The sequence below is a fragment of the Chiloscyllium punctatum genome, chromosome 5, assembly GCF_047496795.1.
Source record: "Chiloscyllium punctatum isolate Juve2018m chromosome 5, sChiPun1.3, whole genome shotgun sequence".
Taxonomy (NCBI): domain Eukaryota; kingdom Metazoa; phylum Chordata; class Chondrichthyes; order Orectolobiformes; family Hemiscylliidae; genus Chiloscyllium; species Chiloscyllium punctatum.
The window spans coordinates 128,021,437-128,043,074 of NC_092743.1; the positions used below are offsets into that span (position 1 = coordinate 128,021,437).

Sequence of the window (21,638 nt, forward strand, 5' to 3'; positions counted from 1 at the left end):
TCAAAAGAATTCCTGTGTATGCTTTTGACATGAGCAAGGGTCATTCTTGTTCCAAGGGAGTTCCGCACGCCCATACAACATAATTTCAGTTCTTAGTGCTGTTGTATCCCGAGCTCTGTTTGGATTTCCAAACTGAATGTTTAGCATTTAAGGTGCTCTGCTTCTATTTAGATGGTTACTTTAATAAGAGTAATGTAACTTTGTTGGAGAAAGTGAGGACCGCAGATGCTGGAGATCAGAGTCAAAAGTCGAAGTTTTGAGCATAAGCTGTTCATCAGGAATCGACATTCCTGATGAAGAGCTTATGCTTGAAATGTTGACTCTCCTGCTTCTTGGATGCTGCCTGACCAGCTGCGCTTGTCCAGCGCCACACTTTTTGACTCTGGTGTCACTTTGTGACCTGTTCGGTTCTCACAACAGAATCATACTGTGCTGAAGAACTTTCCCTTTGAAAAAGATGAATAGAGTTGCTCCCTTGGTCCATTACTGTAATGTTATAGTTAAAATATATCTATTTAGAATCAAGCATGATGTGATCATAAATGCTGTGATTTTATACTTTCGCTTTCAGAGCATTTTATTGCATGAGTTTAAACTCGCATAAACACAAACTAAGATTAATGTACTGAGAAAACTATTGATGCAAGGTTATATTACGGTGGAAATATCAGTAATGAGTTTTTGCCTCACCATGTGGACAGTAACTCGGCATAAAAGATAATCTACATGCTTTGGGGCCTACCAATGTCCAATCTAATAATTATTGAATATCAGCAAATTCTTTAGGTGAGTGACCCATTTTGCCAGATTGCTGTCCAAAATCAACTTTCTGCCTCTGGATTCAAAATGCATTTGAAGCTGGTAATCTCAATTTTAAAAATAGAAGGAAGGGGTTTGATGACTATATTTTTTTAAAATTGCTTCCTAACCTACTTTAAACGATGACCAAAATTCTGTACCACATAAATTTGGAAAAATCACAAAAGAGAAAGTTGAGAGGAATACCAATCATGACAACATCTAAAAATGAACCTCTATAGTTCTGATAACTGTCAGTAGAGGAGGAAGTAAAGCTCAAGATGAGGTAAGGTTTATAGTGATCCGAACAACATTGGTAGATTTTGTGTCATCTGTCAAACAGCAGAAAGTTGTGTTGTCTCCATTGGAAGAAACTGACATTTCAAAGAAGGGGGAAACAAAAAGAGGTGATGATGAAGGTAGACTGAAAGTGAAAGAGACTGCAAGACGGAAAGGATTTGAAAGCTCTCCAATGGAGCCGTCTATGCAGAAATATGAGACCTCAATGACCAAACGGAAGACTGATGAAGAGCCAATGTTTACCATTGCTACAGCCCACTATTTTACTGAGTCAACAGGATCAAGATTATTGGTAACTGTTGTGCTTGGCACTCTCCGTCTTGGTATCCGCATGACTTTCAGGCGACACTGCTTTGGTATGCTTAACCAGCTAAAGCCACATTTAAGTTTTCCTGCTTTTTGCTTGTACCCAAGTTCCAAGACAGTCCTCCAAGATGAGTTGTGTATTTTTTTTTACTTTTTTGGCATTACTAACTGTTTGGTTACATTAGGCACACTGCCCTTTTAAAATGTAGACATGCTCAATTTGCACCCCTTTGCTTTCCAGCAGATAGACCCATCACCTTCTCTTACTTTATTGCATTGATTATGTTTATTCAAGTTCTCTTGCAAATTCCTTCAGGCCAGCAAAATCTCTGAAATGTGTGATGTATGATTAACTGTTACTTTCCCATTTGCCTGTTTCCCTACACTTTTCGTTTCCCTTTTGCTCTTCCCATATGGCGTAACTAATCTCTTAGAACTTCTTCCATCTGTATATCGAAATAATTTTTATCTGTCTGCTGTTTACAGAGTATATATGTCAGTTGTCTTTTATATGTTGACTTTCTGTGTCTGTACAGACAAAGCAGTCTGGTTCGGAAGTAGCCTCAAAAAATGTAGACGTCGCCAATCTAATAGATTCAGCTCGAAAACAAATGGATACAAAGGAATGGGCTGCTTCTTCATCATACAGCTGGGCTCAGGTGTCTTTTTTTAATTGCACTCAAATTAATTGCACTGAAGTGAGCTCAAGACAGTTTTTTTGTTGCTTCCACATCTTTCTCGATGTTTCTGCTGTTTTTGTCTAGATTTGAAAGGATTATGCTTTGTGAAATTAGCATTTTATCTCTTCAAATTATCTTCTTTTCATGCTACATGATATACACCCTAGGAGTTTTACAAACTCTAGACATCCTTGTAAGTTTTACCACATGTCCTCTTGCCTCCAACTGCCTTACTACCGCACTCTCACCACTGGCCACTCAACATCTTTATCCTCAAGCTGCACTACCCACCCATGCCAGTTGGAAAATGAATACTCAATTAGGTAATTTAGTGATCAGACTGACCCTGTTCTTTTGCCATGTCCAAACTTTTTATTTATATAAACTAAAGCATCCAAAACATTTTGAAACTATTTTTTCAAAACTGTCACTATGATATTTTCCTGAGGCAGGTTATTCTCTAATCCCTTGAACCTCTAGTGCCACCCTGCAGAGTTTGGCAACTTTATCTACCATGAAAACAACTTTTTCCAGGCTTCTACTAATGTCACTTTCAAATGGGGCCAGGATGTTTGTGATGGTGAACCTGGGAATGATTCTCCCTCACATTTCCATCTGTGTAGGGGATATCTGGCTTCCACTTGGAGCTTTCTCACAGTGAAGCAGCTGGTGACCAGGAACTTGAATTGTGGCAAGTCTGTGCTGAAGCTACAGAGCTATCCTGTTTAATTTGTTACAACATAAATTTACCTGCACTCCGTGAAGTTTTTTAAAAAGTGTGTTTATGAAGAGTTTCCATTGTTAACTTTAAGAATAAAGCACCCTCCATTTGAATGGTGGTTCATAGTCATCGGATGTAAGATTGCCTCTAGCACATTGCGTATCCAATTGAACTTGCCTGTTTAAGAAGCTGTACAGACTCTATTGTGGGATTTTGACAGCATACAATTGCAACTAGCTCATCTTGTCAGATTGCACATTTTGTTTTACGAGTGTTTTGTGAAAGTTAAATTGCATGTTATTTGTTGTAAATTTATTGTTTAAGTCATTGTACTGGCAATACTTTCACCTTGGTGATCTTTTTTGAAGATTTATTTATATTTTAGCTGGAATTTTATTTTAACCCAAAGATGCACAAAAAATTATTTATCCTAACATTGCATTGGCAAATCATGAGCAGGAATGAGAAATAGAGACCAGTACATGCATTAAAATCCATAAAGGTTTATACTGGAAATTTCCTTGAAGCTGCTCCAACTGGTAGCCATAAATTTGCCAAAAGTGTGAAAAAAATCTTTGCATGGAAATTGATTTTCTATTGCACATCAGTTTACAGTAGCAACGTAAGAGCAATTCCAAGAGGTTCAGAATATATAAATTTAAGCCAGTTGGCAAAAAAAATCAAAGGCAACATGAAGAATTATATTTTATGCAGTGAGTAGTTAGGATCTGTACTGTGCTGCTTGAGAGGGTGGTAAAGGCAAATTAAATCATGACTTCTAAAAGGAAATGGGATAAGTAACTGAAGAGAGAATATTTACATGGCTATATGAAAGGACAGGAGACTGGGACAGTGGTGCCATGTTCTGATATGGCCACAATGGACTTCACTGCCTCTTTCTGTGCTGTAAGAATTCTGTGATAACTCCCGGGCCCACATTTTGTCATTTTGCTGTATGTGTGCATAATTTTGACAGGTCATACCTTCTGTTTTTTTTAAAAGCATGACTGCATGATTAATGAGTTTTGAGCCATTAACTTAGCACTTCTGTTCATTTACTTTTAACCGATTTTTAAATTTATTTATGTTCTGTATACTTTAATTTCAATAGATTAATTATTGGATTTGAGCAGTAATGAGGCTGGAAATGTATTCACTAGTATGGGTTTGTTCCATTCAAGAATGAGTTCCTAAAGTAAAAATTCACTAATACAATAGCTTTTATTTTGTCTAAATTATCCAAACTTAAGAATTTGTCAAAAGTGTATATACAAATGTAATAATCAATTCAAGTACAAAGTGTATACTGACACTGAGTATTTCTGTTAGGAGTTTGGCACATTCTTAAGTTTTTACTGCAAATGTTGCTTTCATAATTAAGTAGAACCAAGCAGAGCCCAGATGAAATAACTCGTAGGGTTGGTGGATTGATTTTTTTTTGTTTTGGAAAAATTGTTTGCTTTCATTTTAATTTAAAGAGCCTAGCACTTATATTTTGTTTGTACTTGTAATAATACTTAATAATATTGTGCTTTGTAGCTACTGAAATTCTTCTTTTGCAGAATGATGTATGCTTCTAGTAATTACTTCTATTCCTTACCCCACACTGTTCTGCCTCCATATGAGTCTTATTTAACTCAATGTCTGCTTTGAAAGTTTTACTAATTTCATGATGCTAGTGCAGAATGTTGTCATACGTACAGATAAAGTGAGGGGTACAAAGTTCTGCAGTAGAGAATGGGAGTTTCAATCAGCTGGGAAAAGGAAGGAAGTAATTGGAGAAAACTCAAAATGCTTCTACATTTTCATCTCTACATTAAACATTCTGCACCTAAGGCATGCTTTACATAGAGCAGTCAGGAATACCTTTTTATAAAATCAATTTATGTAAAACCTCCCACACTGAATAAACTATCCTACTCATGAATTTCAATCATTTAAAGTTTTGCACTGCTTCTGTACTGGATATGCAGTGTCAAGTATGCTTTTCATTAATCTGCTTTTCAAGTTCAATTTTACTGAGTATATGGTTGGGTCACATAGGGATTTAAGAAGATGGAGACAATTTTGCTTTCATTTATTTTGTTTACTTACAAAATAGTTATGTATATACTACATATTGTCATAGCGGAGTTATTTTTTTCCTCTAGAAATCTGAAATGAATTGGGAAGTAAGTTCCAAAGTGGTGCAAATGGAAACCCACGAACAGGAGAAGACGATGAAGGAAATGCAAGAAGCAATGGTGATGGAAGAAAAGCATGTGATGAATGTGCATGCAAGCAAGGATGCTTCTGCTGTATGTGCTAAGCTGGCAGCAGTTGAGTGGGATACTGTAGCCGAGTTGGGCAAAGCTCACACATCTGGTGATGCAGGGGGTCTGAGTTGCCTGGTGACCACAGAGACCAAAGAGGACAAGAGGGAGATGGCAAGTCCTAAAGTGGATAAAACGATAGCTGAAGTTGCAGAAGGACCTGCTTCTGCTCAAGGGTGGGAGGAACAGGCTGAATTGACAGGCAAGCCTTCAGATAAATCTGAAGAGAAACCTCAGTTTGAGGTAACTGGTTTCACTCACCTCAACAACTGTCATTATTAATCATTCTCATTTACTTTGCTATACTATTGGAAAGAATTAAACTTGAAAATAGCAGAAAGCCTGCAATGCAATGAGATTGGCTATCATTCGTAGCTATTGATTCAAGTGTTTCAAAGCACTTTTTAAGGCAGTGCTGATATTTTGTTGTCACTGTCATTTAGAAACCTAAAAGGTCATTTAACTCCATGTGACCAGCAAGAAAATGGCCAGAACTGAATTTTGCTTTTTTTTTCCGTGAAAAGTAAAAAATGGCAAGGTAAAATGGACGGCTTAATCTTTTACCCTGCATATGTTATGTTAAAATTACTCCCTAGTATCTGCATGCTATCATCTCATCACACTGATTCTGAGATGCTCCTGTTCTGCTTAACAAAATGCCTCCTGCAAGCTTGCAGTGCTTTTGATCTAACTTTGGATGAAATGATGCTGTCTTCTTTGGGATATGATTTTCAGAGCCTCTTTTTGCTGTAGTCAAACCAAATTGTTGTAAATACCTGGCACCAGTTCACCTCTGGGTTCACTATTGAAGCTTCAAATTCTTTTCTGTCGAGACCAAATATTTCCAAATCTCAAATTATGAAGTTTTTTATAGTAAGTTTTTGATATTCTAATGAGATTTGAATAACATTTACATAATTGTTTATTAAACAATATAACTACACAAATTATTTCAGAAATTAAAGTAGTTTTGATGCATCCACGAGAAAGTTAAGCTCTTGAGAGGTTTTTTTGGTTTTGGCCCAATTTCTGCTTAATGGATTTTGTTGTATTTTGGGCAAATTGCACTAGGAAAAGATTGGCCTGGATTTTGTGGTCATTCTCTGTGCTCCAAGAAAGATATCTGCAGCGATATTTTAGACTTTATTGTGTTTCTGAAATGAATTACCTTGTGGGACCAGCTACAGGGAATCAATGTTGTCCAATATCAGTTGTGCTATCATAGAACATAGAACATTACAGCGCAGTACAGGCCATTCGGCCCTCGATGGTATGACAGGTCAGCACAACAATCTGAAGCCCATCTAACCTACACTATTCCATGTACATCCATATGTTTGTCCAATGACGACTTAAATGTACTAAAAATTGGCAAATCTACTACTGTTGCAGGTAAAGCATTCCATACTCTTACTACTCTCTGAATAAAGAAACTACCTCTGACATCTTTCCTATATCTATCACCCCTCAACTTAAAGCTATGCCCCCTCGTGCTCACCGTCACCATTCTTGGAAAAAGGCTCTCCCTGTCCACCCTATCTAACCCTCTGATTATCTTTTATGTCTCTATTAAGTCACTTCTCGACCTTCTCTCTAACGAAAACAACCTGAAGTCCCTCAGCCTTTCCTCGTAAGACCTTCCCTCCATACCAGGCAACATCCTAGTAAATCCACTCTGCACCCTTTCCAAAGCTTCCACATCCTTCTTATAATGTGGTGACCAGAACTGTACACAATACTCCAAGTGCAGCCGCACAAGAGTTTTGTACAGCTGTAGCATAACCTCATGGTTCTGGAACTTGATCCCTCTATTAGTAAAAGCCAAAACACTCTATGCCTTCTTAACAACCCTGTCAACCTGGGTGGCAACTTTCAAGGATCTGTGTACCTGGACACCGAGGTCTCTCTGCTCATCTACACTACCAAGAATCTTACCATTAGCCCAGTACTTTGCATTCCGGTTACTCCGACCAAAGTGAATCACCTCACACTTGTCCACATTAAACTCCATTTGCCACCTCTCAGCCCAGCTCTGCAGCTTATCTATGTCTCTCTGTAACCTACTACATCCTTCGTCACTATCCACAACTCCACCGACCTTTATGTCGTCTGCAAATTTACTAAGCCACCCTTCTACACCCTGGTCCAGGTCGTTTATAAAAATGACGAACAGCAATGGACCCAACACCCAACTTGTGGTACACCACTGGTAACTGGACTCCAGGATGAACATTTCCCATTAACCACCACTCTGTCGTCTTTCAGCAAGCCAATTACTGATCCAAACTGCCATATCTCCCACAATCCCATTCCTCCGCATTTTGTATAATAGCCACTGTGGGGAACCTTATCGAACGCCTTGCTGAAATAGGTTAGGCAGCCCGTTCACATTAAAGAATTCTCAGACAGCAAAGCAGGAAACCAAAACATTAATTATCCTTCACACTTCAATCATGTTGCAGGGATAAAAATAAAACTTGGGATATGTACATTAAAGTAGATGATCAAATGGTGGGACCTTTATCACAAAGGAGAAATTTGATATTCCAGAGTAAGGTTTTCTGAGCCGCTGAAAGTGACCCAGAAAATGGTTATGACTTAATACATTATTTAAAATCCATGCAGTCATTTAATGAAGTATAATATTTTCCAGAATTTTAACTGTGAAACAGATCTTGTTTTTTAAAAAAGGAAAATTCCATCATATCTGTGGTTTCCAAATGATTTCCATCTGTGAGGACATCAACAGCATTCCTGATGGAACAGCAGTGAATGACTGACAACAATCTTTGAATTTTCATGCACTGGGCAGAAACCAGAGGTTGCTATTACTGAGTCATGACGAATGCTGACAGTTCAACCATCAATGTAACTTGAAAATCTAGGCCAACGAAACAGCAGTCCATACTTGAATATTCATAACAGTTGCCTTGTATGCTAGAAGCTGGTGTCCGTGTTTTCAAAAGACAAATCAGAGAATAGACTGGAAGGATTAACTGAAGTGACCTCTGTTTTTTAAAATGGTTCAGCCTGAGTTTTCTTTAAACCTGGGACAAGTTAGAATGCAAGTACAGAAAGCAATGAGGAAGGCCTTTATTGCATGGGGTTTGGAGTAGAAGAAGAAACCAGTCTTAATACAATTCAACAGAACGTTATTGAATTAACAAGAATACAGGAATGGCCTCATCAATGTAAATACTTCAGTTACTTCAGAGATTGAAGTTGTTCTGATTTGTCCAAAACAAAATGAAACTCTGTTGCCAAACTTTTGTTAGATTTGTACTGCACACTATATCTCCTTTTGGCCCACTTTCTTTGCAATGACAAGAAGTAAAATGCACAATAGCACAAGATCTATTCATCTTTGGAAGTAGAATATCGAAGAATCATTACATTGATTCCTAGCATGAGAGGGGTTGTCCTATGATATGAAGTTAAATAACCTGAGGTTCAGAAGGTTTGAGATGGGACCATTAAAACATAAAAGGTTTAAAGAAGGCTTAACAGAATAGCTAGTGAGCTATTGTTTTCCTGGATAGTATAGTGCCAGGGCCATAGAGTTTTTCAAGACCAAAGTGAAGGATATGCTTTCACTCAAATGACTGCACAGTTTTGGAATTCTTAACTCTAGGCTAAGAGTGTTGAGGAAAATTGAGGTATGAGGACCAGGTGTGAAAGTGGACCTAAGTTGTGATCTTTTTGCATGATAGAGTAGGGGTTCAAGGGGCTAAATGAACTACTCTTGGTACTTTATGATCTTGTGATGTTAGGAGAGGAATAATGGAGGAAAAGTTAAATGTCTGTCTCTGCAATGCACAGTCATAAATTGAATATTATTTGCAGCACATTAGAATAAATACAGCTTGCAATTCCTTGCTTTTGTTATTTGTGTCCAGTTGAAAGAAACAAGCCCACTAATTGCCAGAATAATACTAGATCTTGTTCCATCATTGTTCTGCGTCTTTTGGATGCCTGCTGACTACATATACCCTTAGATTATAGTTGTTGACTTAAATTTATCATTTTAAAGTTTTAGTTCTGCAGAACATTACTTAATGAAAAATAAAGCTTTCTAATGTGATACAAAAAGAAGAAATTAAGTTTTTGATTTGACAATACCAGAATATCTCTACAATCATTACTTTTTTTTCCTTTGTCCTTCTGGTCAAAAATAAAAAGCAGCTTAACTAACTTTTGGATGTAGTGAATTGATTAAGACCCCTCCTGATCTGTTTGCAAAATAGTAAGATGACAGTAGAGCTGATTATACGTAACATTTTGCTGCATTTTAAAGAAAAGGAAGTAAATTCCTGTGCCTTGCACAGTGGAAGTTGGAATATCAAACTTAAACTCTCTTATTTAATATACCTTTTTAATCAGAACAACAAATTTGGCATTGGACAGAGCTTCTTGGCACACTGATAGGATAATTACACCTCAGCAATAAAGCATAATATTTTCATGAATTTAGTCAACGATGTTAAAATGCAAATAGAGGAAATTCTTGTCCATTTGGTAATTTCTAATTAATTGCAGTCTACAAAGACTTCAGTCTCACATCTGGTGAAGTGTGCAGTCACGAAAATAATTTTTCAGATTTCTGCTTATAACTTTGTGTGTGTATTGACTCCAGAAATTGCTTTCAGTTTCAAAGAAACAATAATAGATGCTGACAGTTTAACATTCATTACAAAATCCAGGCCAATAAAACTGAGGGATAGTGGAGCATAATTAAGCCATTTGGCTCATTGAGTCTGCCTTCTCCACATAACTCTTGATCTCCTTATCTTTTGTATTTTACACTTGAAATTTTAATTACGTGACAGTGGAACAATGTAAAATAAAAACACTGTTTTGATAACAAAATATGTTCATTCAGTAATACTCAAGATGTATGCAACCTTATGAGAATTTTGTTTAATGCTGTAGGGCTGCCCCCAATTATAAAATATTCCCAGATTCCGAGACCGAAGTGGCTAGACCTTAAGAAGTAAAGAGATACATCCATAAAAATGTGGACTGATAATGAGTAGCTAGTTTGAGGCACCATATTGTGGGAAACCCTTATGTTTACATGGGTATCTGTATTATGTGTGAATTCCATCACTCAACAACAAATCTAAAAAACAGTATGGGAACATAGGAGCAAGTTGATATGCAGATCTGTTCTTGTGCTTCTTCAAGTACGAAGTAAAATCTGTCCTTGTAAAATCAAGTTAAAACTGATATGGCATGTATGATATTATGGAAGGATTGGTTTATGAATGTTGGGAATAAAAATGCCTTGAGATTTGTTTACATTTGAGTTTTATTTGTCCTTTTCCTTATAGCCACCCGTTGTGAAAACAGAAACTGTCAGCTTTGACAGTATGGGTCAGGAGGATGGGAAAGAGATTTGCACGAAGGATGTGCCTGTAGTTCACACTGAGACTAAAACAATCACCTACGAATCATCCAAGGTAACACGCTTGTTGAGGGAAGCCTCATGCAAGTCCTTAAACAAAAGCAAATTGCAGGAGAAATTGGTTCGAATGAAGAGTCACTGGACTCGAAACTAACTGCTTTCTTCACACAGATGCTGCCAGACTTGCTGAGTTTCACCAGCAAGTTTTGTTTTGGTTTCAGATCTTCAACATTTTCAGTCCTTTGTTTTATCATTTTTCAGTTTACTTAAAAATATTCAGTAAAAAATATTGGTCCTGGTATTGTTTAATGTTGCCTTTCCTCGCGAATTGGTGCGACTACCATTCTTTCTATTTATGTAATAATAACTTAGTGCTATATACAAGCGAATTAAAGGAAATTTTAATAACCTCTAGTCAATTGGCCTTGGTACTGATTAACATATACATAAATTATGTAATATTTTAGTGAATTTGTAACCTGGGTGATCGGGTGCATATTGGGAATATCAAGAATTTAAAAACAATTGACAATGCTGGTATCAAATGTGTCCAGAGAAACTTTTGACCAAGAATTATAGTTAGTAGCCAGAATTCCACGTGTGAAGGAGAATTTGAATAGAGTTGGAATGTGAGCACCATTGTCAGTGAGGTTGTGATGTAGCCAGCACATGGACTGCTGCCATAGTAAATGTGTCAAAAATACAGGGAAGGAGCTGACACTGCTTGGGAGAGATAAATGGGCTATGACACTGACAGAAACCCAAGTAGAATGGAAAATCTGTGCAGTTCATAGTAGAGGCATGAAGGATTTTAATATGAGAAGTGCAAGGTTAAAGTGGTAAGGTTAAAACTAATGTGTTTGAACAAATGTAATATATTTGTCTTGATACTGTAAAGGAGGGAGCTTCACTTGCGATTGTGGAAGCCTGTAGCTGATTGAAGGAGCTTTGATGTTGAATTGTAAATAGATGAAAGAAACATGGTTAAGTTTTCCGTGTCATAGCTTATCCAGGGAGTGGAAGGTCAATCAATGAATTGCCATTGACCCTAGCAAAGAAGCCATGCCTCTTATTAAGATTACATGAAAATTATAACAGAAAAAAATAGAAATAATAATACTTGAAACTTTTCAAGTTGCAAAATCCAGTCTGCTTGCCTTCTGCTAATCAAACTTCTATGACATCTATTTCAAAGAACGATATTAATGATGAGTAATTAGTAATAAATGCAAAGTTCCAACAGGGATCTTTGTTACTGTTCATTACAAAGGTCTTGCTTATGTCTTTTAGCCGCAGGAAGAAGATCTTTTTAAAGAGACTTTATTCAGAGAGTTGTGGCAAATAAGCTATGTTTTTTCTTGTAACAACTTCAGTTATTTGTAATGTATTAATTGGTTGGCAAATGTCATCAGTATTTCTTTTCCTTTGTAAGTTGGACACAACAGCTGACAGTGACCCAGGAGTTCTAATGAGTGCTCAGACGATCACCTCAGAAACCTCAAGTACTACAACCACTACACACATCACTAAGGTATTTCTGTTTTCATTTCAGTTTAAAATATATTTTGAATTTGCTGATCTTGCAGACTAGACCCCAACAGTATACAAAATTCAGAATTTTCATTTGACTGGTTTGAAAGTCTTTTCTTTGCACTTTTGAGAATTTACACTTTTTTGTGTTACAACACGTCTTGACAATACCCTAACATTTTACCATACATATTGTTTGTGAACTCCTCTTGTCATCAGAGAGTTTAAGCTACTGTGATCAAAGAGAGACATACTTGCTGTTGAAGTAGGTTACCTAAATTTGCCAATATTGTCGGCAGATTTACCTTAATGTATCAGTTGTTTCTGGGCATCTCTGCCTTACTGAGAAGGAATTCTGTAGGTTGTGTTGTGACATCTTGTGCAGTTAGAGCAGCAATGATGAAATGTTGGAATTTGAGGAACACTGATATCCCATAACCTGTGCATGAATTTGTGTATCGTGATGTAACTAATCAGTTTGCACCTAGGTAGTGTTTTATAATGGCTTGAGATTGATACTTTTGGTACCATGAAGCTAAATTGTATCCAGAAGGTGTGCTCCACTGAGGAATATATTCTATGAAATGCAGAGAGACAACAGTAAGTTTGTTTGGGAGCTTTGCATAAGAGAACAGTAAATATGGAGCAGTTTTATAGTCAGCACATTTCTAAAAAGTAACTTTGGTCTAGATTTCCAATACGTAATACTTAACAAGCATTGTCAAGACAGAATCAAGACTTAGATTCTGCTTGAGCAATTATATGTGGTCAGGAATTCCACGTTATAAACATGTTCAGCAAAAGAGTGTTTTATAACATCTTTAGTTTCCTTTTGTGGTTGCTACAATTGTATCATCTCCTCAGTTAGTAGAAACCATCCATCATCACTCGCCCTCAAGTTGCTTTCAGCATTCTGTAAGATGATGGCTGAGTTGATTACTCCCCATTCCTGCCTCCCTCTGCTAACCATTCATACTGTTGCTTATCAAGAACTGATCTGTCTCCAACTTAAAAATATTCAAAGGTTCTCTCTTCACTGTCTATTGAGTAAAACTATCTCAAAGACTCTCGGACCTCTAAGAAATCAGTTCTCTTCATCTCTGGCTCAAATCGGATCAACCCCTGATCTTTAAATAATGATCCCTAGTTCTGGATTCTCCCATAGGAGGAAGTATCACTTCCAAATCTACACTGTCGAAACTTCCACAGGAGCTTTTATGTTTCAAACGTGACACCTCTTATCCTTCTAAGCTCCAGCAGATACAAGCTAGCCTGTCAAACCTTTCCTAAAACAATCCCAGCCATGTTACTATAATGGTTATCAGATCATACAGAATATAATTCTGTTTGTGCTGTGTGTTCATCTATTTTGGTTTGAATACTCAGAATGCAGGTACAGAACCTTTACTTTTATAACCTTTGATCTTTTATTCCTTTTTTTTTAACCTCTAGACTTATCTGTTGATTTATTCTTAGGTTTGCAACTCCACCCTTTCCTATTCCAGCATTAATACCTTCCTCTTGCTTTGTCTTTATTTTCTCGTTTACCACATCTTCTCAAACATAATCTCTTCCCCTCTACTACTTCCCTGGTTATGTGGCTCATTAGACCACTGGTCCCAGCATGTTTCAGGTGTAGATAATCCCAAAGGCACAGCTCCCACTTTCCCCAATTGTGCCGTGCCTGTGCCTCATAAAATGGAACCCATTTCTCACATTCCAGTCTTATAAACCACGCATTAGTTATTATATTAAATCTTATTTGCCCTAATATTGTGGCTGAAATATATTCAAAGTTTTAATTTGGTGCAAGCACCTCCTGCCCTGCTTATGTCATTGCTGTGGACGTGGACCATGATTGTCATTGCATAATGCAATGTCAGTCCCCTTTTGTGACACCACCTTCTATCACCCCCATTACAGTTCTGGAGTGGGACTTGAATCCAGAACTCGTGGCTCAGGACTCAACGTCCGCTGTGTCTTAAGACTGCACTACTGCTGTAGGAAGCAAATTAGAATTGTGAAAATCTAATTTTTAGGGGATTAGTCGATAATTTGTGCAGCTCCTGTCAGTAAATTTACCCAGTGAGCTAGTTGTAATGAGGGTTTATCTAAGCCTTAACCGTATTCAACTTTCTGTTTTTAGACTGTGAAAGGAGGAGTTTCAGAAACACGTATTGAGAAACGAATTGTTATTACAGGAGATGCTGACATTGACCATGATCAGGTAGGTTAACGCATTAAGTGTGGTCACTTTGCATTTAAATAGGCTACTAAGTAAAATAGCTTTTCTTTTATAAAAGACTAATATAGTATACAGAAACGCTATTAGCAACAAGGAATTAAAATCTGCATGCTTTGTAATTTAATTTAGCAACTGCATTTCAATTTAAAGGAGCTGTAAGTCATGATATGGCAACTCGGGGAGATGAATGTAATCTAGTGAGTTTGTGGCCAAAACCATGAACGGAATAAAGAAATAACTTTTAGATTTCACTAATTAATTAATAAACATTTTCTGCGGCTTGTACAGGAGTGGGTGAGGAGGGAGGTGGTAAATGAGCAAGCTTGTGAGCAGCTCCAGCTAATGTAGCTGCTGTGTCAGAGTTCTGGGGCAAATACTAAAAGTTCACTAATTGTGACGCAATGAGTACAGAAGCTAGTGAAACATTTAAATGCTGCAGGTTACTACAGAACTAAAATCAACATTCAAGAAGGATGAGATCATGTTTGTATGTTTAGCTTACAATTGTGTGACTTACTGCTCCTTCTAGTAGAAATTTTAAAGTTTTCTTTCAATCATTTCCATCAATCAAGTAATTGAGAAAAAGTCATCATAATTCTCCATCCTGCTTCTGATCATGCATGTCCCACCTACTGTTTTTATACCTCGGGGGCTTTCTTTGGGTTAGGCCCTGGCTCAGGCAATTAAAGAGGTCAAAGAGCAGTACCCTGATATGTCTGTGATCAAAGTAGTGGTACACAAAGAGACAGAGATCACACCAGAAGACGGAGATGATTGACCACAGGTAAGAACAAACTGCATCCGCCTGATATTTTACAAGCTGCTGTGCAGTACCATAGTGCTCTCCGCACATCTATAATTTTAATTTGCCACCTGTAACTCTATAACCCATAGGCAAGTGCTTTGGGATGCTCTGTAAAATGTTCAGTCACAAGTAATGGAACATAATGTTTACTTCAATATAAAATCTTACAACTTAATTGTGAATATGACAAAGAAAAGATGCACATAATATTAGTTGACGGTGAAAAACAAATTGTCACCAGTGCAGTTAGTTAGATATAATGGTACTGGAGCTGATCCAGTAATTTACTGAATTGCTTTTGGGGATCGAAAAATAATTTTCAGACCGTTTGGTATGCTTTCCTTTATTGGTCAGAGTATTGAGTACAGGAGTTGGGAGGTCATGTTGCGGCTGTACAGGACATTGGTTAGGCTACTGTTGGAATACTGGGTGCAATTCTGGTCTCCTTATCAGAAAGATGTTGTGAAACTTGAAAGGGTTCAGAAAAGATTTACAAGGATGTTGCCAGGGTTGGAGGATCTGAGCTACAGGGAGAGGCTGAACAGGCTGGGCCTGTTTTCCCTGGAGCGTTGGAGGCTGAGGGGTGACCTTACAGAGATTTACAAAATTATGAGGGTCATGGATAGGATAAATAGGCAAAATCTTTTCCCTGGGGTCAGGGAGTCCAGAACTAGAGGGCATAGGTTTAGGGTGAAAGGGGAAAGATATAAAAGAGACCTATGGGGCAACTTTTTCACGCAGAGGGTGGTACCTGTATGGAATGAGCTGCCAGAGGAAGTGGTGGAGGCTGGTACAATTGCAACATTTAAAAGGCATTTGGATGGGTATATGAATAGGAAGGGTTTGGAGGGATATGGGCCTGGTGCTGGCAGGTGGGACTAGATTGGGTTGGGATATCTGATAGGCATGGACAGGTTGGACCGAAGGGTCTGTTTCCATGCTGTACATCTCTATGACCTTTCCTTCAGGGGATTAGATGGATGGGATAGTGTGAACTGTGGAGTATATTATAGTGTATGGAAGTGAGTTGGCACACTGACTGACACTAAGTTTCCAAAATAAATGTTATGATCTAATTTTTACACTGTTGCCTAATATTGTAATGATTACCAATCAAATTGGGTCCAAAACATATTAGAAAATAAAATTGCTTGATGCTGATCTAGTGAGTCTTTTTATTGTATGGCTGAAATAGTTTATCAATATGTTTCTTAAGCTCAAACCCCAGGGGGAATTAATGAGCATTTAAATGTGTCACATGTGTGAAGTTTAACAGTTCCCAGGATGACTTTGTTTATACACTGCATTCTGTCTCAATGTAAAGGACTCAGCTCTGACAAGTTAGAGTTTTGGCTACAGGAAAAATGTAATGTGCAACTGATGAGTGCTATTCGATACTAATTGTCAACCTGTAAAGTCTGCAACTTGTCCCAGTCTATCTTGCTATGTTCTCTCAACTTGAGAAGGAGAACAATATGTGATCATAAGCAATACAAAAGTACGGAGTTTGTGAGGTAGTTCATTGACTTAGCAGCACTCTATAATAGAAAACTGTGGGTTAGAGAGTGATTTGTATGCCTGCTTATGGTTATTTGAAGAAACTGAGTCTCACCCTCCACAATTCCACTGATGTGTCTTTCTACTGTGCTTTTGCATGTCCTAAATCATATCATTTTTATGCCATTACCATTTCATTTTTTATCTGGGAGTAAAACCTTGCAATGTATTAAGCCCATGCTTTCCTTGACCATATTTTATTGTGAGTAAAATATTCTGTGAAGTCAGTGGTTAAATCCCAGCAAAGCTTAAAAAATGCAATGTTTGGAAATTGTATGAGCCTTTCATTTAGTGTTTTTCTTTAATCAAACTTAATATAATAAAATACTTCTTTAAAAATCCACTTAGATCTTGATATGAACCAGAAATTGTTGTTATGAAAGTCCTTGTTATTTTTCCATCAAAATTGGAAAGATAACTATCAAAATGAACTTTAAAAGATTTATTTGAAAACCATGATTTAGTGGTAGTTTACATTGGCTGGAAATTGCTAGAAAGTTGTGCCATAAAACTGGTGTGGCTGCAATGTACACCAAGACAAATCTTCCAAAATAATTGGTCTAAGTTACTCAAACCATTATTTGCATCGTACCAAAGTTTCTCTGCCCCTCTGTCATGATCCTCACAAAAATAGAATTCCATTATCACAGCTTCCCTCTCCAAATTGTCCACCCCGTGCCCCTCTAAAATTAATGGCTATTTCACTTAAACTGGATCAGTGCAATTCTGTTACCTGGCGCTGACGTGATTTGTACTGAAAGTAAATGACTGCGCCTTAATTGGATAATTTCAACAATTGAAAAAGCATTGCCTTGGTGATTAATAATTAAATTTGTCAATTATATTGAGTAGAATAGACAGAATTGAATATTAAGCAAAATACAGAAATTGAGGTAGGTATGTACAGGTGGCAAAACCAAGCCCCCTTTTTAAAGATGCAGGACCCCTTAATGAAGAACATTTATTCCATCATTGGTATTGAATTTTGAAGTGATGACAGTAAAACTGGGCATTTATTACTCCATTGAGACTGACAGCAACTCCTGGAGTCAGTTTGTGCAGATAACACAATTTTTTGACAGTGGTTCTACACTTCTCCAAAGTGTGCACTGTTAAGGCAACCCATGCCCCTTTCAACCCAACCCTCAATCTAAACCAAAGCAGCTAATGATTCATTCATGCTGCCCTGGAACACACTGTCCTGTAAATAAGTTGGTTGTGAATGTCCATATACCTTCCCTGGATCTGTTTTCTGGTCTCCGCAGATCCTTGATCAGCCAGTTCTGTTCATTTGCATGTGTTTTAGTACTTATTTGTTAAAATTGTTTAAAATTTCAATAATTAATTTAACATTCTTGGTGTCCAAAATGGAGATTGGCAGATTTTAATTAGCTTCATGTCCATTAGCACATGGGATTAATGTATTAACCATCAGCTTCAGAATGTGAATCACCATTGTACTTGCTGTGATGTATTCTAATAAGTGCTTCAGCAAGTTTGAATATAAATTCACCATTGGAGGACTGGATTACACACCAATCGAACTGATGTTCATCTCGAGGTGCAATGTTTCAGCAAATTACAAGTCAGTGAAAAGCACCTCCCTGAGCAAATGTGCCCAGATAATAAGAGAGATGTCTATGTTTTTCAAACTACACCAATCATTAAGTGTACTGAAAAACAAACACTGTTGGCTCACCAAAAAAATGCATCATGCAGCAACATCCCATGTTGGATTGCTATAATTTGATCCAATAATGCAAAACACTGCCATTGCATAAAAAGATCTAACTTTGAGCATCATTTTAAAAATAAGTTGCAACCTCTTGTTTATCAATTTTTTTTGTTTGATTTATTTGGCTGCCTAATAACTTACCACTGCATTTTGCTGTTATGGACCTTTTTGGAAGTTTGCATTTTCTATTTCTCTTTTAAATGAGACTCCTGTCCCACGTGCTGGGTTCTAGTTTTGTGTTGTTATATTTTTCTATTATATCAAACTGTAAATGTAAGAGAGGAGTTGTAATATAGTTGTCATTCTTAAAAGCTGTGCAATTTTAAGTTAATGTAACTTACTAACACTGAAAATACATACTGCATATTCTATGCATTTTGATACTTCTCTACAAAATTATTGATAACCCTCCAATTAATCTGTTTCATTAATGGACTTCATGTTTCATTTTCCTTTGCAGGAGTAACCACATCTTCATGAAAGAAGTAATGCATATACATCATTAGGAATGATTTTGGAGTCTAAATGGAGTCATACACATGACTTCATTTGTTCTGAATCCATCCACTAATGACCTTTCACATCAAGCATACTGGAGCACGTTGTATGAGGACCCCTCTCACTTAAAAAAAAACATTGGCAAAAAAACCTCATTCCTGCATATCGAAACAGCAGATGAATATTGCATGATTAGAATAAACCTTTGTCACAAAAGGAATAATGAGAAAAGCATTTTCCAGATCCGTATAGTGAGGTGTCCACATCTCTTAAGTTATAATTTTATCAGCAGGTTTAAACAGCAAAGGATATATTGGAGCATTAATGTTTAAAAGAAAGCTGGGTTGGGGACACGGGTGGAAACCTTGTTTGCCAGTTTAAAAAGTCTATAGCTGATATTAAGATAATACGCCAGCAGTAATTCATTTCAATTGTACCTGGTTTCATTTATACACAGTAATTTTCACCGTAATTCTGGTGAAAAATGTTAATTGTATTGAGGGATTATGTCATACCTTACAGTAGATGTGCCAATGGCAGTGTAAGTCCATATCTATTATCATATTAAGCAACTTGAAGCTTATAACTGGAAACCTTGATATACAATGGTAATGCCTGTGAAAACATGAATAACCTTACACAGATTAGAACAAGTTATTTTGCTGCATCTTGTGCTTTGTTGGCATAATTTGATGTCACCTAACATATTTTTTTTAAAAGAAATATATATATATAAATATATATTTTACTTGAATGATTTGATTTTATTAGATGAGCACATTCTTTTAAGTTAGAACCAAAAGGCCAGGTAGATTAATCCATCAATAGTTGTCAGTGTTTACTTCCCTTAGAGGAGATGTCAGTATTCCTTTTTAAACTGAGTCTGTTTCGCTCGGTTTATGTTGCAAGTGAAAGTGTCTGCTCTAGAAGGACTCTCTTTTGTTTACTACCTGTGACCTTTCATTTTCATCATTGACTATAAAACCATTGATTCTTTTTAAACACTCTGCGTAGACTCCAGATTCCGAGCAAAGCCTTAAACTAAGCAGAAAATAATTGCAAACCCCATTGAAAGCTTTCAAATCATCATGCATTTATAATTTACAGAAGACTACACAGCTAACTATAGAGTACAATACTTTTTTTTGCTGCAATGTAATAAATGTTGAATGTATGTTCCTTCATGGTGAAATAAAAGTGGTAAAGGCATCAATAGCCTGCTTTGTGTTATTCTGTCCAACAACTTCACTAAAATCACATAGTTTTCCAAGAAAACGTATTTTTAAGTAGTTGAAATCACTTAATAAAGGTATAGAAGGTTTCCTAATTGTCTACTGAAAATTTCCAAAAGCTGCAGGAGTCTCAAAAGAACCATATAAAGTTAGCTTTTATAAATTATGTATTATTTTACAGTTATTAATTGATTTAATTATGTCTGTCTTTTGTATAAAACATACCAGGCAAATCCAGCAAATGCTTCAATTGCGTGCAGTTCTGGTCTCTTTCTTATCGGAAAGATATTGTGAAACTTGAAAGGGTTCAGAAAAGATTTACAAGGATGTTGCCAGGGTTGAAGGATTTGAGCTATAGGGTGAGGATGATCAGGCTAGGGCTGTTTTCCCTGGAGCATTGGAGGCTGAGGGGTGACATTATAGAGGTTGACAAAATCGTGAGGAGCATGGATAGGATGAATAGACCAAGTCTTTTCCCTGGGGTCCAGAACTAGAGGGCATAGGTTTAGGGTGAGAGGGGAAGGATACAAAAGAGACCTAAGGGGCAACATTTTCACGCAGAGGGTGTTACATGTATGGAATGAGCTGCCAGAGAAAGTGGTGAAGGCTGGTACAATTGCAACATTTCAGAGGCATTTGGATGGGTCTATGAATAGGAAGGCTTTGGAGGGATATGGGCCAGGTGCTGGCAGGTGGGACTAGATTGGGTTGGGGTATCTGGTCGGCATGGACGGGTTGGACAAAAGGGTCTGTTTCCATGCTGTACATCTCTATGACTCTATTTATTATAGCACAATATTGCAAAATAAATGAAGCTACTAAAATAGCTGCCCAGTTGATGTGCTGTATGTAGCTTCAAAACCTGTATTCTTTCACCATTAACTGAAAAAACAAACTTGTTTACAAATGATTTGGACGTGCCAGTATTGGACTGGTGTGTTCAAGATTAAAAATCACACAATCAGGATTGCAGGTGAAGGAGCAGCTCTCTGAAAACTAGTGCTTCCAAATAAACCTGTTGGACTATAATCTGGTGTTGTGATTTTTAACTTTGTTTACAAAGCCCTTTATAAAAATAGAATGTATATTTCCAACATTAGTAAGGTAAAATTGGATAACAGGTAAGTACAAACTTGGATCAAGGATCAAGCGGGGTCTGTAACACACAGTACTCCAGATAAGGCTCTTGTAGCACTGCTCTAAGCAGGTTAATTAGAAACAATGCAAAAACAAAAATAGTATTGGATCCTAGGTCACTTTTAAACCTAGACCAGTGGGCCGTGGACCACTGTTATGCATTTCAGATGTAAACTTTGGGATCAGTACTGACTGCAATCCTCAGATTTTGGGAGGGGTGAAGGTGTTTAGGGGTGGACCAGGGAAATGATCGATAGAGGCTGTTATCAAAGCGATTTAATCAAAACCAACAATGGCCTTCGGGACTGCAGCTACTTCAAGCTCTACTACTGGACAAGTTTGTATTTTGCTGAACTCGAATTGTTTTCCGGTGAGTAG

At 37.2% G+C, this 21,638-nt stretch overlaps 1 protein-coding gene across 31 annotated transcripts in view; it reads left to right on the forward strand.

Moving 5' to 3' along the window:
• Nucleotides 1-20,100, forward strand: part of LOC140477422 (band 4.1-like protein 3) — a 297,319-nt gene extending 277,219 nt beyond the window's left edge. For 24 of the 31 annotated variants that reach the window (XM_072571280.1, XM_072571281.1, XM_072571291.1 and 21 more), the window contains 8 exons: nt 1,142-1,390; nt 1,941-2,063; nt 4,956-5,360; nt 10,448-10,576; nt 11,954-12,052; nt 14,198-14,278; nt 14,964-15,080; nt 18,854-20,100. In XM_072571280.1, the coding sequence (XP_072427381.1) occupies nt 1,142-1,390; nt 1,941-2,063; nt 4,956-5,360; nt 10,448-10,576; nt 11,954-12,052; nt 14,198-14,278; nt 14,964-15,074 (1,197 nt within the window). In that variant the 3' untranslated portion in view covers nt 15,075-15,080; nt 18,854-20,100. The remainder of the gene's footprint in view (nt 1-1,141; nt 1,391-1,940; nt 2,064-4,955; nt 5,361-10,447; nt 10,577-11,953; nt 12,053-14,197; nt 14,279-14,963; nt 15,081-18,853) is intronic. The other 7 variants (XM_072571294.1, XM_072571296.1, XM_072571297.1 and 4 more) reach the window with 7 other exon arrangements.
• The last annotated feature ends 1,538 nt before the right edge of the window (nt 20,101-21,638 follow it).